This window comes from Falco naumanni, chromosome 8 (assembly GCF_017639655.2).
Source record: "Falco naumanni isolate bFalNau1 chromosome 8, bFalNau1.pat, whole genome shotgun sequence".
Classification (NCBI taxonomy): Eukaryota; Metazoa; Chordata; class Aves; order Falconiformes; family Falconidae; genus Falco; species Falco naumanni.
The window spans coordinates 41,812,814-41,829,156 of record NC_054061.1 but is presented as its reverse complement, the minus strand read 5'-3'; the positions used below and the strand labels follow the sequence as shown (position 1 = coordinate 41,829,156).

At 40.4% G+C, this 16,343-nt stretch overlaps 1 protein-coding gene across 7 annotated transcripts in view; it reads left to right on the top strand.

Moving 5' to 3' along the window:
* The window catches only part of FIGN (fidgetin, microtubule severing factor), a 106,465-nt gene that overhangs the window by 87,191 nt on the left and 2,931 nt on the right, over nucleotides 1–16,343 (top strand). For 6 of the 7 annotated variants that reach the window (XM_040604089.1, XM_040604088.1, XM_040604087.1 and 3 more), the window contains one exon: nucleotides 9,533–16,343. This exon is cut by the window's right edge and continues 2,931 nt beyond it. In XM_040604089.1, coding sequence (XP_040460023.1) covers nucleotides 9,541–11,781 — 2,241 coding nt within the window. In that variant the 5' untranslated portion in view covers nucleotides 9,533–9,540 and the 3' untranslated portion in view covers nucleotides 11,782–16,343. The remainder of the gene's footprint in view (nucleotides 1–9,532) is intronic. The other variant, XM_040604092.1, reaches the window with a different exon arrangement.

Genomic DNA, 16,343 nt, shown 5'->3' with positions numbered 1-16,343 from the left:
ATAATATGATGTTTTTAAGTGGGGTATTCTCTTTGGAAAGAAGGTATATGCCAGCGACTAGCCACTCTGATGCTTATAGTAGAGAGAAATGTGTATGGTGTGTGTCTGGTGTGATGGGAAAAAGGGAGAGAGTGGATGAGCTCTGCTGAGAGCTCCCCGCTCTTAATCCTGGGCCACGTCAGGAGCATTCTAAAGCAGTTTATCTTCATATGTCGTCTTGTATATAAGAAACAACACTAAACCCACCAAAACTCATTTCATATGTAGCTTTTTCCATAGCCTTCAGATCAAAGTTATTTTCTTCGGGCTGGACTAAATTATACGCAGGTCCCAGGAGTGAAGGACACTGAATTAATGCACTGTGTCACCCAGTCCTGGCTATAGAATATTTTTATCGAAGTGTGAGACGCAACATCTCTTTACTATTTCATTAAAAATTAATGTGCAGATTGCCAAAAAGCAAAATGCATAAATAACATAAACAAATTTTGTGAAAGCTTTGTACACTGTGGAGTCATCTTAAGAAGGATTTTTTTCTTGAGCATCAGATTGCTTCTGTATATACATTTAATCAATATTCCTTCTCATTTAGCTAATTAGCAGAGGTACTCTAATTTCAGTAAAGCAAATGCTCATACCTTTCCTATTGGTAGGTTTTGGAATCAGTACTTTAAAAGGAAAGCGGTATTCCTGGTTACAGGCTGGAGCATTGTGTTACTGGCCCATATAAATTTGCTTTTTCACTCTTGTTAGTTGAGTGTAATGGGTCAAACCTGTCTACAGTTATTTGAAACTCACTGAAACTGATCTTTGCCTTCATATTTGTAAGGCGAATAGGGCTGGTTAGGTAAACCTCTGGAATTAACCTTCTCTTGCTATACAGAAATCTATGAAATACATATGTACTTTTTTTTGGAAGTATGATGACTGAAAAATATATATAAAAATATAGTAGAATTATAGCAGCAGCACTCTGTATAATTAGAGGGAAATATATTTTAAATAACTCTTGGCATGTAACTTGGTCTTCTGTTTTAGAGCCAGATTATTTTCAAACATTTTGGAACAGCATGATATAAAAAATAATTCAGCATCACTTAGATCTCTTTATCGTGCACCCACTTTGTTCAAATAAAGTATGTCCCTTTATGGCAGTTTTAACCCCATTTATCCTCATGCACAAGTGCTCACCTGTTATTTACTCACATAAGAGAAGGTCGATACTGCAGAACAAGGGGAGTGCTCTGTTGTGACATAAAACATACATATTCATTAGCTCTGCTGTCCCTATGGACACGTGCAGTATGTCCTGATGATCTTCATTTGGCAAAAGGAAGTGAGCTTAAGAAGGAAATTGTCTTAATGGGTACAATATATGTGGGGAAAAAAGGTTTTAAAAATACTTTATTTACAGTGAGGAACCAAACCAACAATTTTAAGTGTGAATGAAAAAAATCCCTGTAAAAGGAACCAATTTACTGAATCATGATTAGCCATAGAAATTCAAAAGATAATAGAATCCAGTATTTGAAAATTATAATTTTCAGATATATTTTTTTCCTGGAAGTGTTTAGTTCAGGAACTGAATATTCCATATGAAGCTCCCTAGTGCAGATAATTCATTACTTTTGCCTCTTACTTGCTTGCTAAAAAACAAATTCAGGGTTCTGTGTTTCACCTGCTGCAGCTGATTACGTGAGAAACACAATAAAGCAGTGAGCATATTTTATCTGCTCTGCTTTTAAGTACTTGTGTTATGCTCTTTCAAGGCAAATGTGCCTCAAACTCCACTTCTGGAAGAGGAACTAAGGAAAAGGCTACTTCTGCTATTTTTTTTGCTTCAGAAGAGCATATGCATTTTGCTGTACTTCTAAATGCTTCAGTTGGGTTTATTGGAGACTTGAAGTAAGCACTTCAGCGGGAGCACAATCACAGTTCAGGTCTATACTATTCTGCACTTGCAAATATGTATAAATACTTGTGCCGAGTGGCCAAACTCTGTGTTCATTTATGACTGTATTTTACTGTGTGAATATTTTAATTCTCAGAATCACTACAGTTATCCTGCAGTAGCTATTTTGATTCTTATGCTTATATAGGCATAAGTTGCAGATCACGTGGTATATTAAATCTTTTAAAAGTACATTATAGCTCTAAGCATGTGCTCAGTAGACTACAAAAAGTGGTTTGGTTTTGGGCTTTTTTAATATGTGATGTTTACATTTGTTTACAGTTACTGTTCTGAGTATTCTCTCGGAAATTATTATGGTCTTACTCATTTGGCATTGACAAAATATGCTAAGTCCTTTAAAGGCATGGCACTTTTTGGAGGTATTTGACAGAAACAGCTTAAAAATTTAAAGCTTGGGAAGAGGAAGATTCATAATGCGTTAAAACGCATTGCAATTATTGTCTTCATTAGTGTGTTTTCTAGCTGGTTAAGGAAAGTGTTGTGCGCAAATGAGTACAGCGAGGGCAGACTGATATAGTAAAATATTTTAAAGATAAGTGGCAATTAATCACAAATATGACCAATTCTCTATATAGAAGGATCCTGACACATGCGTGCATAAATGGTTTTACTTATGATACATCACGATGGTGCGTTGATGCGATTACATTGAAAGGATGGAGCCCTAAACAGAGAATGTTTTTGTGCTTAAGGGCTGCTGCTGCAGAGAAACCAACCCCTCAGAGGTGGGCAGCATCCTGGGAGGTCCCGTGGAGTGCCTCAGTAATAGCTACAGTCCGTATCATCCTTATCTGTGGGCTGCTGCTTGGTTAGCCTACGGATCCAACCTGCTTCTGCTGGCAAAATGTGATAGAGCCATCTCAGGACCCAGCTTCCCTTTGCTTGACTATTATTTCTCCTTATTTCTGTTTCTTAAGGCCTTTGAAGCTGATGGATCTGCTAAAGGCCATTTAGCCAGAAATGTCTTTGTGACTATCAAAGGCACTGCTTTATGTAAATGGCAGGGAGGGGGCTTGGAGGGAAAGAACTCATTTGCTGTAAACGTATTGCAATTTGCTGTTGTGAGGTATGAAAGTGTGATTTTAAAGGAATAATATTTTCACAGTATTTAAATTAGATAATTGGGATGTATTAGTTTGAGATTCCATGCCCGGAATTTAATTTTTAACCAGTCCAGGCTTTCCTAAAATATGTTGCTTTATTCTTACTGCTTTTATCTTTAAGTGCTGTTGACATATATGTGATCCTCAATATCATTTGTGATCTAAGTGTTTTGTTTAAAAGATTGAAATGTTTCGCTGTCCCTGCTAGATGAGAATCACATTCTAAATACCCTGCCAACAGCTTGCTCCCACTGATGCACGTGGCATGCACAGGCTATATATAAGAGGAAGAAAAGACCCCTACCAAGAAAATGCTGAGAGCACTTTCCAGGCCTTTTTTCCCCGAGTTTGTGGCTGCCACTTACTGAAAAAGCCTTCCAAAGTTGGGCCTGTACAGCTGGGCAGCTCAGTTGGAGGCTCATCCTCCCACAGAGTCCTTTGACGTCAAAGGAGTTCCTCATGGACTGGAGCAGAGGTCTTCACTGAGTAATTAGAAAATAAATGTGGGAATCATTTTCTTTCCCCCCGCCCCCCCCTTATTTTTTTTTTTTTACTGCAAAACATAATTAGCTCAATCCACTCTTCAAAATCCCTCCTGTTTCCAATTAAGAGAGATCAGTTGCACTATCTTCAAACAGCTGAAATTATGCTTATTAATAAAAACTGGAGTGTAAAAGAAATGTTTTATCTTGAATTATTTTTTTATTATTATTATGGGACATATGACAGTATACAGTCTTATAAAATAGTATCAGATTTAGTACAAACCCAGGGAGTTGTGTGTCCTACATCTCAAACAGTGGTTACGGCATGACTTATTTATTCAGCTTGGTCCTATGCTTAAGGAGGATTTTAAAATGTGGATGTAGGGCCTGATCCTCAAGGTACTAACACCTTTGGCACTCACTGAAGTATGAGCTTTGAGAGTCCTGGCATGTTCCCACTGAGGTGCTTACTTCAGTCAATAGCTGTTTTGGAGGAGCTGATCTTTGCATGTCCTCAAGAAGCAATCCCTTGGCTAAACTTGTTATGGAACTTGTAAAGTTCTTGAACAACTAGAGACAGCTGAGAGTAGCAGTCCAGCAGGCAGGGATAGCTTTTGGAATCTTTGGCTAAATGTGTTAGCAATCCAAAGTGATGGAGGTCACACCCACTTGCAAGTCTAGAGGGAAGAGGGTTTGTGGCACTCAGAGCTGTGGTTTTGGAGTTGTTTCCTACCTTGCAGCAGTGTGCTCCTACACGTCTCTTATGGACTCTTATCAGAAGTACCTCATTTACTTGTTTGCCCCTGATACCATCTGCCCCTTTTCAACAGTGCATTAAGAGTTGTTCAGATCATATTTAATCACATGCCTAAACTTAAGAACCTGCTTGAGCTACTGATGTTTACAAAGAAACCTGCAGATCTGTGCTAGGTAGGACCTAAAGCACTGTGGGGATGAACAGGGCAGGAATACAGAGACCACAACAGACGAAGAATTATTTTCTTTTGCCTCGGGTACATTGAAGGAACGGTTGGAAGCCCTTGATCCAAACTGAAACTTTGGTAGCTGGTTGGGAAGGTTGGTGTGCTGCCCTGGTTTTAGTTTCCTGTGCACGGTACCTCCATGTCATTTATGTTTTGTTCCCCAGCATCTCTAGAAGTGGAATGCAACCTCTGCTGGCATCTTCAGAAAACCACAGCTGCATATGATTTAATTTTGGCTTGATTATTTTATTAAAGACGTGAATAGATGAGAGGTTTACTAAAGTGCCAGTGTCCTTTGTCTAAAGCAGATCGCTACTAATCATGTTTGTTACTTGGAAGGTGATTGTCATTTGGACTCATCAGCGGGACACCATAAATCCTTTGTCGTGTTTTTACCCACTGTTGTCCTAGCCAATATTTCTGGACTTTTTCCATGCGTGTTTTCAACAGAAACCCTTCTATTTAAATTGAAAGGAAAGGCTGGTTATTTATCTTCAGTAACAGCTATAATCCTGTGAGGGGCTGAGTAGTTTGACCTGATACTGAGAGCACCAGCAGAGGAAGGTTCTTTGTATGTGCAAACTCGTGTGAGTTTCCAGCAGGATCAGGCCCTGCTGGACATCCAGAATGCGTAGGACATTGTTCCTTTTTGCATTCAGATAAAAATGGGTTTTTTTTTCCCGAACTCAGGCATTCTTTTTTTTGGTTTTGTTTATCATAATTCATAAATCTGAATATGTAAGTGGATTTCTGCCATATGGAATTATTGTATGTGAAAACTGATAAAGTATTATGCATTAGATTTACACTTTCAGGCTAAGTGCACAAAATTAGAAGGGGAAAAAAATGGTCAAACACTTAGTTCAAAGTAATTGAATAATGAAATTGTTGACTATAATTACTTTAAATGTAATTCAAATAGATCCAACTGGAAGAATTATGGAGGAGGGATGTATAGCAGGGCTGTCAGGACAAGGAAAAAGAGATATTGCTAAAAAAGCCTACACTGCCTCTCTATATAATGTATTAAATTTATCTTAAAAGCAATTCTCTGATAAGTACATACCTGTACTTAAAGAACAGAATCTTTTTGCCTCTTACAGCCCATACCAGCACAGTTTACACAGTTTAAAAATGTCGATAGCTCAGAGGATTCCTAAGTTAGCAAAGATTTTTCTTGAAATGCATTCATCCTGGATTTTCAGTAAGTTATTAAGCAAATACACTATCTGCAGGACCATGGTTTATGTCAGAGTTTAAATTATGCTTAAAAAAATATGCAACCTCTAAATATGCCCTTATTTACCTAATTTTAGATCTTTATATCAGCATTTACATTCCTAACAAAAGAAGTGCAGGAAGGTGTATCAGCTCAAGTGAAAAGCAACTAATAAAACACAATTCAAAATATGGAGAGGAAGTGGCTGCAAATTTTAAGCCACTGGGAAAGGGGAGTGTTTACATAATTAAAAGAAACTACAACTTCTTTCTTTACTCCCAAATCAAACATTTGACTTTTGTCAAACAATTATTGAACTATTAACAAATGGAGTCAAACCTAGCAGAAGTTTGCTGCTTTTTCGATTAATATGAAATTGAGGAAACAGCTCTTTGCCCCCCAGTCCAGGCCATTCCACTATGTAAATACAGATTTCTTCACTGCTTACTAATGCAAAAAATATGCTTATGGTTAACTATTAACCTATGCTTCCAAATAACACTAATGATTGCAATGTGCTGGAATAAATGCTCATGTTTCACAGGATGAGAACAGTCCTGTTCTCTTAAGCTTATCTAATCAAAGCCTAATCCTGCCTTTACAGCCTTTGTTAAATGCATTGGTATTTAATATGCATCAATAAATAAACTTTCAATTATTGTGCAGTGAGCATATCCAAAGATAGCATGACAATGTGAAACTACTGGTCTATCTAGTAATTATTCCAAATAAAGAATGCTGATGATGTGATTTCCCCCCTCCTCTTATAACAGATAATTCAGATTTTCTGCCATTCTTTTGCAGCCTCAAAATAAGTAAACTAAATTAATCTAGATAAATACAATTCAAATAATTGAATGTTTACACCATCTAAATACATCTTGCCACTGTGACTAGAACTAGAATTATTGTATTTTAAAAGCACATGATCCATTCTAAAAAAAAACAAACCCAAACAAACCCAACAAAACAGTTGATGAAATTTTTAAAGTATTGGCGAAAGGTATTTTGAAAAGCTTGCAAGGTGGGGGTAGTGTACAATATATGCTGTGCTCTGACCTGGTGCATTCTTTTTTCTCTTTAAATTGACTAGTTTTCCATTTACAAGCTGTTGAAGACAATATGCCAAAAGCATATTCATTAACTACAGTACAAGTACCAGCCCAGCTAGATTCTCTTCTCCCTCGATGCTTATTTTACCTTTTTCAAAAGTTTCACTGCTGCTTTTGCACATTCTTTGTGAAGGGTCTTTCTCATGGCATCCCTTTGTTAGTATCTACTGAAACACCAGTCTACTCAAGTTCTTCTGCATCTCTGTAACAAAAGCTTTCAGTGTTTTGGTAACCTTATAAGCCCAATATCGCAGAACACAGATAGGTTTTGTTTGTTTGTTTGTGTGTCTTTTTCTTTTTCTTTTTTTTTCTCTAATATGAGTAATGAACTTGTATGTCTGTTAGGTAGTTTACATTACAGGGACATGAATATTCTTTCCTTTCAAAAGGCTTGAAGTAAATTTCATGGCACTGGAAGATTTTTAGATACTGATTGCTTGCAATTGGCCCTTGGTGGTTTGGTCTTCAGATTTCTGGCTGAATTTAACAAAGTATGATTTCTGAAAAGCTTCTGATAGTTCCTCATTAAAATTGCATATTTTTCATGTGAGCATGATTTCTAGAATTTCACCCAATTTCATTATATATTTACCCCCTCTGCAAGACAGTGGTTGAAACATCAGAAACAATTAACAAAAAAGATTATATTAACACTAAATGAAAGAAATAAATCTGCCAAAAACTCAGTTTCAAAGCTGCATTTGTCAAAAGCGCTTCTCTGAATTAACTTTTATAGGATAACTGTATGATTGTTAACAGACATTTTTCTCAAGTTGTCAAAGTGTTTGAAAAATGAGAGAGAAAGAGAAGGCTCAGGAAAAAAAAATCTACAAGTAATCAATGGCATGCTCACGTGGACTGAGATTTGCAGTACTAGTACTATATAAAATATAAGCCTCAATTAGAGGTACTTTGCAGTTTTCAGGTTGAATTCAAATTATTTGCTGATTTGCAAATACATGAATTCCAAAAATAAAAATGAAGAATCCAAATGCAAATGAGTGCAACTGCAATAAAGTATAATTGCAAATGAATCTGTTGCTTTATTCATTTATTGTGTAATTACTGCAATCCTTCCCACCTTGTTTTCAGTATTTCTTAATCATTAAGTCGGAAGCATGACAGCAGTGCCAGCCCTGGCATGATTCTCTTTGACTAAAACCTTGTAAATTAACACAATTAGCACAGCATCATCCTGCTAATTAACTTCCAGTGTCTGGTGCAGTGGTTTTGCAAACAAGGAAGAGGGAGTCAGAAGGGAATAAACATGCCATTCTGTTACCAAACTGTGTGCTGTGTTAGGTTTAGCTCAGCGAGGCTAAGCTGGCCATGTCAGATGCCACAGTCAGGCAATGAAGAGCTAAAGGGGTTGGGGAGAAAAACAGGAGGGGGTAGAAGCTGTCAAAATAGACTGCAGTAATTCAGAGGGGAGCTAGTGCCACAGATGCTTCATTTCGACTAGGCCTCCTCCTTATCAGGGAATCTGTGCCAGAGGGCACAAGACTGTTTGCAAAAATCACTTTTGGTAATACGAGAGAGATTAAGGAGGTCTATTTGATACAGCTGTACAAAAATCAGCAATGTGTCTGCCATGCATAGGTACGAGTTGAAGGGGGCTATCTTAATGCTTGTAAATTGCTTTTACGGCTCACAGTGGATTATGAGGAGGGGGGATAATTCACATCACATTATTTACAAGATTAATTGCTTTAAAATGGCATTTGCCTTTTTTTTTTTTTTTTCTTTCTTTTTTTTTAATTGATGGTGGTGGGGTTTATAGCCAGCTATGGAAGTCACAGAACTTTTAGGGACTTGGCTTCATTTATTTTTCCTTTTCTTCATCCCTTTTTTTTTTATTTTTTTTTTCTCCCCCTCTTTCTTTGTACCCTGGAGGCTGGGGAGGGGGAGAGCAAGCAAGGAGACGGACAGACAAGTCATGCTTGTTTTTTTTTTCCAGAGCCTCAACAACAGAACTGAGAGGCAGAAAGGAGCCAGTTGTAATTCATACCGAGTTGTAGGCTTTGTGTGATGAAAGCGACGGAGCGCTGCCTGGGAGATTGCTTTGCTGCACTCCACGAAGCAGATTTGAAACTGTCGTGGACCACTTTAGATGAGAGTTGGATTATGGAATGACCTGCTATGTCTGTGTCATATTGTTCTGCGCAGGGTGCATTATACTGTGCTAACTAGGTGTTCAGTACCAAATAAGAGAGGTATCCTAGATGTGATCTGTCAGCTGTGTCTCAGATTTTTGTACTGGTTAAAATATAAAACTGAAACAGTGATGAGAGAGGAAAGAGCAGTTGGATGCCTTGTATGCTAACAATAAATCCGCACTCAGAGCTTTTAAAATGTACTAAGTCTTATTTAATTGCTTTGAGAAATCTGGTATTACCCTTTTTTTTTTTTTTAACCTACAAATAACCCCCCACTGAATCGGCAAAAAACGTGGCTCCCTGTGTATGTGCCTACAATAAGCCAAGCAGTTTGTTTTGCTTCGTGAGGGCATTGCATTTTCTTTACTTAAGGATTTGTGGTGTTAAGTACAGTGTTTCAGAGAGCTGAAGAAATTCACAGACAGTACATTTCAGATCTCATTTAAAAGCACTGGGAAAAGGCCGAGCTCACTGTTAACTTTGTTTTTTCCTGCCACCCTAGGCTTGAAGATGCAGTGGACGCCAGAGCATGCCCAGTGGCCAGAACAGCACTTCGATATCACTTCAACCACCCGGTCCCCTGCCCACAAGGTGGAAGCCTACCGGGGGCACCTGCAGCGCACCTACCAGTACGCCTGGGCCAACGATGACATCTCAGCTCTGACTGCCTCCAATCTTCTGAAAAAGTACGCAGAAAAATACTCTGGTATTTTGGAAGGGCCAGCCGAGCGGCCCATTCTCAGCAACTACTCCGAAGCTCCCTCGGGGCTGGTGAACGGTCGGAAGAATGAAAGCGAGCCCTGGCAGCCGTCGCTGAACTCGGAGAGCGTGTATCCCATGAACTGTGTCCCAGACGTCATCACCGCCAGCAAAGCTGGGGTAAGCGCAGCCCTCCCTCCCGCAGATGTCTCGGCCAGTATTGGGAGCTCTCCTGGGGTGGCCAGTAACCTGGCTGAACCCAGCTACTCCAGCAGCACCTGTGGAAGTCACACCGTTCCCAGTCTTCATTCAGGGCTCCCATCTCAGGAATACGCCGCAGGATACAATGGCTCATATTTGCATACCAGTTACAGCAGCCAGCCAGCACCTGCACTTCCATCCCCTCACCCATCCCCCCTGCACAGCTCGGGACTCTTACAGCCACCACCACCACCGCCACCACCAGCCCTTGTCCCCGGCTACAACGGGACCTCGAACCTCTCCAGTTACAGCTACCCTTCCGCCAGTTACCCTCCTCAAAGCGCTGTTGGCCCTGGCTACAGCCCGGGGGGTGCCCCGCCACCCTCGGCATACCTGCCGTCGGGAATCCCTGCTCCAACCCCTCTGCCCCCGACCACTGTCCCCAGCTACTCCTACCAGGGCCACGGTCTGACACCCATCGCGCCGTCTGCCCTGACCAACAGTTCAGCCAGCTCTCTCAAAAGGAAAGCTTTCTACATGGCAGGGCAAGGAGAAATGGACTCCAGTTATGGAAATTACAGCTATGGCCAACAGAGATCTACACAGAGTCCCATGTATCGAATGCCCGACAACAGCATTTCAAATGCAAACAGGGGGAATGGTTTTGACAGAAGTGCTGAAACATCATCCTTAGCATTTAAGCCAACAAAGCAGCTAATGTCCTCTGAACAGCAAAGGAAATTCAGCAGCCAGTCCAGTAGGGCTCTAACACCCCCATCCTATAGTACTGCTAAAAACTCGCTGGGTTCGAGATCGAGTGACTCGTTTGGGAAGTATACCTCCCCAGTAATGAATGAGCACGGTGACGAGCACAGGCAGCTCCTCCCTCACCCAATGCAAGGCCCGGGACTTCGTGCAGCTACCTCATCCAACCACTCTGTGGACGAGCAACTGAAGAATACTGACACACACCTCATTGACCTTGTTACCAACGAGATTATCAACCAAGGACCTCCTGTGGACTGGAGTGACATCGCTGGCCTAGATCTAGTAAAGGCCGTCATTAAGGAGGAGGTTTTATGGCCAGTATTGAGGTCAGATGCATTCAATGGACTGACTGCTCTACCTCGGAGCATCCTTTTATTTGGACCTCGGGGAACAGGCAAAACATTAATGGGCAGGTGTATAGCTAGTCAGCTGGGGGCCACGTTTTTCAAAATCACCGGCTCTGGCCTTGTCACGAAGTGGTTAGGGGAAGGAGAAAAAATTGTCCATGCCTCCTTCCTCGTGGCAAGGTGTCGCCAACCCTCAGTGATTTTTGTTAGTGACATTGATATGCTCCTTTCCTCTCAAGTGAGTGAAGAACACAGTCCAGTAAGTCGGATGAGAACCGAGTTCCTTATGCAGCTGGACACTGTACTGACTTCTGCTGAGGACCAAATAGTTGTAATTTGCGCCACGAGTAAACCGGAAGAAATTGATGAATCTCTTCGAAGGTACTTCATGAAACGACTTTTAATCCCACTTCCTGACAGCACAGCGAGACACCAGATAATAGTACAACTGCTCTCACAGCACAATTACTGTCTCAATGACAAGGAGGTTGCACTGCTTGTCCAGCGCACAGAAGGCTTTTCTGGACTAGATGTGGCTCACTTGTGTCAGGAAGCCGTGGTGGGCCCACTCCATGCCATGCCAGCCACAGACCTTTCAGCCATTATGCCCAGCCAGTTGAGGCCAGTTACATATCAAGACTTTGAAAATGCTTTCTGCAAGATACAGCCTAGCATATCTCAAAAAGAGCTTGATACATATGTTGAATGGAACAAAATGTTTGGTTGCAGTCAGTGATACTACTTAAAAAAAAAAAAAAAAGTAATGAATGTTGGCACACACAGAACCTGCTACATAGGGTAGAGAACCCTTTTCAGTAGTGTTAAAATTGCAAAGGGTACTGGGAAGACTACAATTTACCTTGCCTCTAAAGAGCCAGGGTATACTTGAAGGAAAAGTGCATCAAACAAGAGCTGCTGATCTGAAAAAGCCACACATGACAGAAAGCGCGTGTTGATGCTCAGTTCTGTTCAAGCTAGACAATACTCACCAAGGAGCAAGGTGCAAGTGGGTTGATTTCAGAAGGACATGAACCCTGTGTGTTGATTCCATTCTGCTGTTCTTGAGATTTAGTTGCTGTCAAGTGCCTGAAGTGGTGCTTTATTTTTTGTTTGCCTCACAATTACATTGGTGGCATGTGCTAATATAAAGAGCTTTAACTTCAAACATTATTGGACTAAAGAGATGAACGGTTGTGTTGCGACAGAGAACCAGATTTTTGCTATTCTAAGAGCAACAGTATTCCTCAATCCTGTCTGTTCTGCGGTGTTAAACTAAGAACAGGTAAAACAGGGTAATGGTAATCTGGACCTTAATTTCTGCAGTTCATTTCTTTTAATGTTCTGTCTGCAAAAACTCAGGAAAGTGATTGTGATTTGTACAGTACCTCAAAGGAATGTGTTGAAAGCACTATGTACTGCTGAGAGTTATAGGCTAGGCTTCAATGTTACTTTATATTAAATATGTATGTTTACCTCAACAATTGGAAAATGGCAAGGAAAATTACTTTGAATGTATCCAGGAAAAAACTAAAGTGTGATATGACTGAAGAGTTACAGTTTTTAAAAATAGAAACAGAAGGATTTCCCAGTGTTCAGAAATGGTTCTTTTGCCAATTTGTCAGATCAAACCAGAGCAGAACTATTTTTCTTGTTGGTAAACTGTAAGAGTTTTCAGCGTATTGCTCCTTGATAATTACGTGATACAGTCTTTAGAAGGTGCATAGATGAAAAAAGACCCACTTAATCGGTTTACGTTAGCATCCGAAACAGTCAAACGTAAGATTTGGTAGGACTCCGAGAGGCGAATTACCTGAAGCTGTGACTGCTGGCCTTTGTTGCACAGCTTTAGTTGTAGTTTTGAGGTTATTTTGGTGAAGCTGTAGGGAGTGGGATCAGTGTAGGTCACGGGCAGAGCTATGGGTTGCAGAGCTGTTTATAGCAACGCAGTGGACTGTGACCAAACAAACAGTACAAATAACAAAGCAAAACTGAACCCTCAAAGTACATTTATTTCCCTTCCCAAACTGTAAAGTTGAGTTTTTGTTGTGTACGTACGACTCCATTGTCCTTAATGCAATCTTCATTTAGCATCCATTAGAAATCTTCCAGGCTGGAGTGTGCCCACCATTATTTCTACCTCAGTTTTGTTACATTTCTCTTGGAAAGCAAAGTAAGGAATAGGGCAAAAAACACCAACACAAAAGTCAGATTACATTAGGAATGTGAACCTGCTAAACAAGTTTCAGAGAGCTGCTGTTTTTTCCCCTGAAGTCAAGTTTTCCTCTATGTTAGTGCTCTTTACCCTCCCCCCCTCCTTTCCGCCCCCAAATATACACATTCTGGTGTCTTCCTTCTGGAAAGACTAGCTGGCATGTATGGCATTTTGCTCAGTTCTCCTCCACCCCACCCCACCCCCTTTCTTTTTATCCTTTAATGCTTTCCGTGCAACTCTTTCGGTGACAGCTGACTGATGTTGGGTAATGTCTCTGAGCAGGAGCAGTGCATGTTGCAGCTGCCCAAAGCCTCTGCCATCACATGAACAAAACAGCCTTGCTTTTTTGAATGTATTTTTTGTTTGTTTACTTTAAAGAGACAGTAACAAAACTGTTGCAAAGCACTGGCATTTGATGTGTCTGTTAATTAATGTACATTCAAAAACATTAAATAAATGCACTGAAAAGCCCCAAGAAGAGAGATACCAATCTGTTACTAGGTCATGTTTGTCTTCTCAAAAATTGTACAGACCTTGTCCGTTTTGTTAAATCAATGGAGACATTTAGCATTCAGAAAGCTAATGAGGGATTTTGTGATATTGCTGGAAATTTATGAGTCTTGATTATTACTTTCCTTTATTTTTCTTTTGAGATATATATATATATATATATATTTAGATAGAACGTGCTAAAAACAGAGCAAATAAACCAAAATCTAATTTAAGATGGATTCCTGGCAAACATTTTGTCTATCTAAAACTTTATGTTTTAGGCATAAAAGTACCATTTTAAAGACAGTGCCTTTCATTAAGGATATAGAAAGTAAGACTTAAGTACATCACCTGCTTTTCTTCTTTTTTTTATCTCTCTTTTTTTTTCTTTTTTTCAACAGCAATTGCAGTCTATGGTCCTTGTTATGACCCAGCCCTTCTGCCTCCCCAAACCTCCAAGGCTGCTTCTTCACCCTGGTCATTCCACCATCCTCATATTTGGGAGACCCTGATGTCCCCATTAGCTGTAGGTTCATGCTGATCACACTGGCAAGTATGCTATTGCAGATCGCTGACCCAATTTCTGTCTTAGACATTGCCTTTCATATCTGCCATTGAGCTGTGCTCATTTGAAAGGCTCAAGCAAGTTTTGATAAACGAACTTGTTAACTGTTTCTCCTAACCGTACTCCAAACAGGTGGGGTTTTTTTTTGCAGCTGGTAAAATGAAAACTACCCACTAGAGTGGTTTTTTCCCCCTTTTTTTTGTCCAGTAGCAAAACCAAAACCAAACAAAATTGTAGATGGTTCCTTTGGCTTCCAGCTTTAAATCATTCTCTTTAAAAAGTCACTCTGAGAAATGGATTTTTCCAAAGTTAACCAAAGTTAGAAGCAGGCAGAAACTGAGATGATGTGAAAATGCAGGTTCCACACATGCTCGTGATTGTTCCCTCCAGGGCTTGATTCAGTTCTGGGGCAGCAGAAGCAGAGAACTTCACCCCTATCATAGCAGCTTAAGAAGAGGAAAACAGAACCAGATTGTTACCCAAATCTTTCCTTGCCAGCAGCTGTCCTTGGCATTGCTTTGGGAGGGTGCCTGTTGAATTTGGTGAGAGCTTGGCCAGGTAGTATTAACAGGAGGTGCCTCAGCCCTTCTCCAAGTAGTTTCTGGCCACTCCTTTGTTGGAATTCCCCTCTGTTCAGGGGCGGGGGAACTGAGCTGGCTGAATCCCTTGCTATGTCTTGTCCTTCTTACTGCTTTCCTCCTTCCTACTTCATTCAGCCCATTTTCTCCCTAGTGAGCAGGTTTTGGCATGCTGCTGGTCCTTCACCCCTCTCAGCAGCCTTCTTGTCAAGGAGTGTCCAGGAAGGGCTGAAGCACAATCCTGAACTTGAGTGGGTCCCACAGGTTAGGATTGTTTGAGATGAGAGACAAAATACGTGCTGATGTTATCTTCAGGATGAAGTATTTGCTGGCCTCTGACCTTTCCATGGTAGAAAGCCGTTTGCTGTCTTTTACAACTGGGCAAAGCTGGGGGTTGCTGCCACAGTTGCCTGGAAGTTGCCTGGGAATTCCCAGCTACTGGCACAGCCCTGGATATTAAGGAACCTGAAATGGTTAAAGAGCATTTGCTGTGTCAGCCTGCCACTGCAGATGCTTTAGGTCATATTTTTGCGTGTAGATCCCATTCCGCATCAGCTCGTTTTCTTCCTTGCACCTTCAGTAACAATTCCTACGGCAACAAAAGTAAAATAAATTGGAGGAATATTTCTGCAAGCTGAAGGATCAATATCAATTCAAGGAGGAGTTCATAATGACCTTATGTGAGACAGAAATGGAAATACTCTATACTTCTGGCATGTTTCTCTCCAAAATATTTAGAACATTAGCGACAATACAGAAAAGTTTGCTGACTGAGCTGATCAATGGAATGTGAAGGCAGTTTACTTTAAAGCTATTTACTTTCACACGGATTATTTATCTATTAGTCAGTTTGTATTCTACTCAAATGCAGATAGATGGGCAAAATGTTTTCTTGAGCATTACAAACCTACCAAGGGGAAAATCAACCATCTGACTAAAATACATAGGCCAAACACCATCTGGGTGTCTTTACCAGCTATTTGGAGGCTGTGCTCTGTAAAATTCTACAAGGTCATATTTAGGTGGGTTTTCATGGGATATTTCTTTAGGGGCTCATCGAGTCAGAAAGATTCTAATTAATTCCTGCATAAAGATGTTGATATATTGAAAGCAATTTTTGGGGATCTGACCAGGGTTTTCACTGTCTGCAAATATGTACAACTTCAGGTAAAGGGCTGTTCTTATAACCCCCCTGCATTTTTCACCAAAGCACTCCATCACGAGGGAGAGTGCATTACTCAGATCTGAAGGATACACTTTGTCGCAAAACAAGGCCACCAAAAGTTGTAGGGGCTCCTAATCTTTCACTTACACCAATCTGAAGGTGGTATAACCTTGTTGACTTAAAGGAATTACTCCTGATTTCTGCCCTTGTTAGAAAAGTCATCCCTCCAATGTATAATAATCTATGTCTGTTGGTTTTCATCATCAGCTCTGAAAGCTAACCTTGT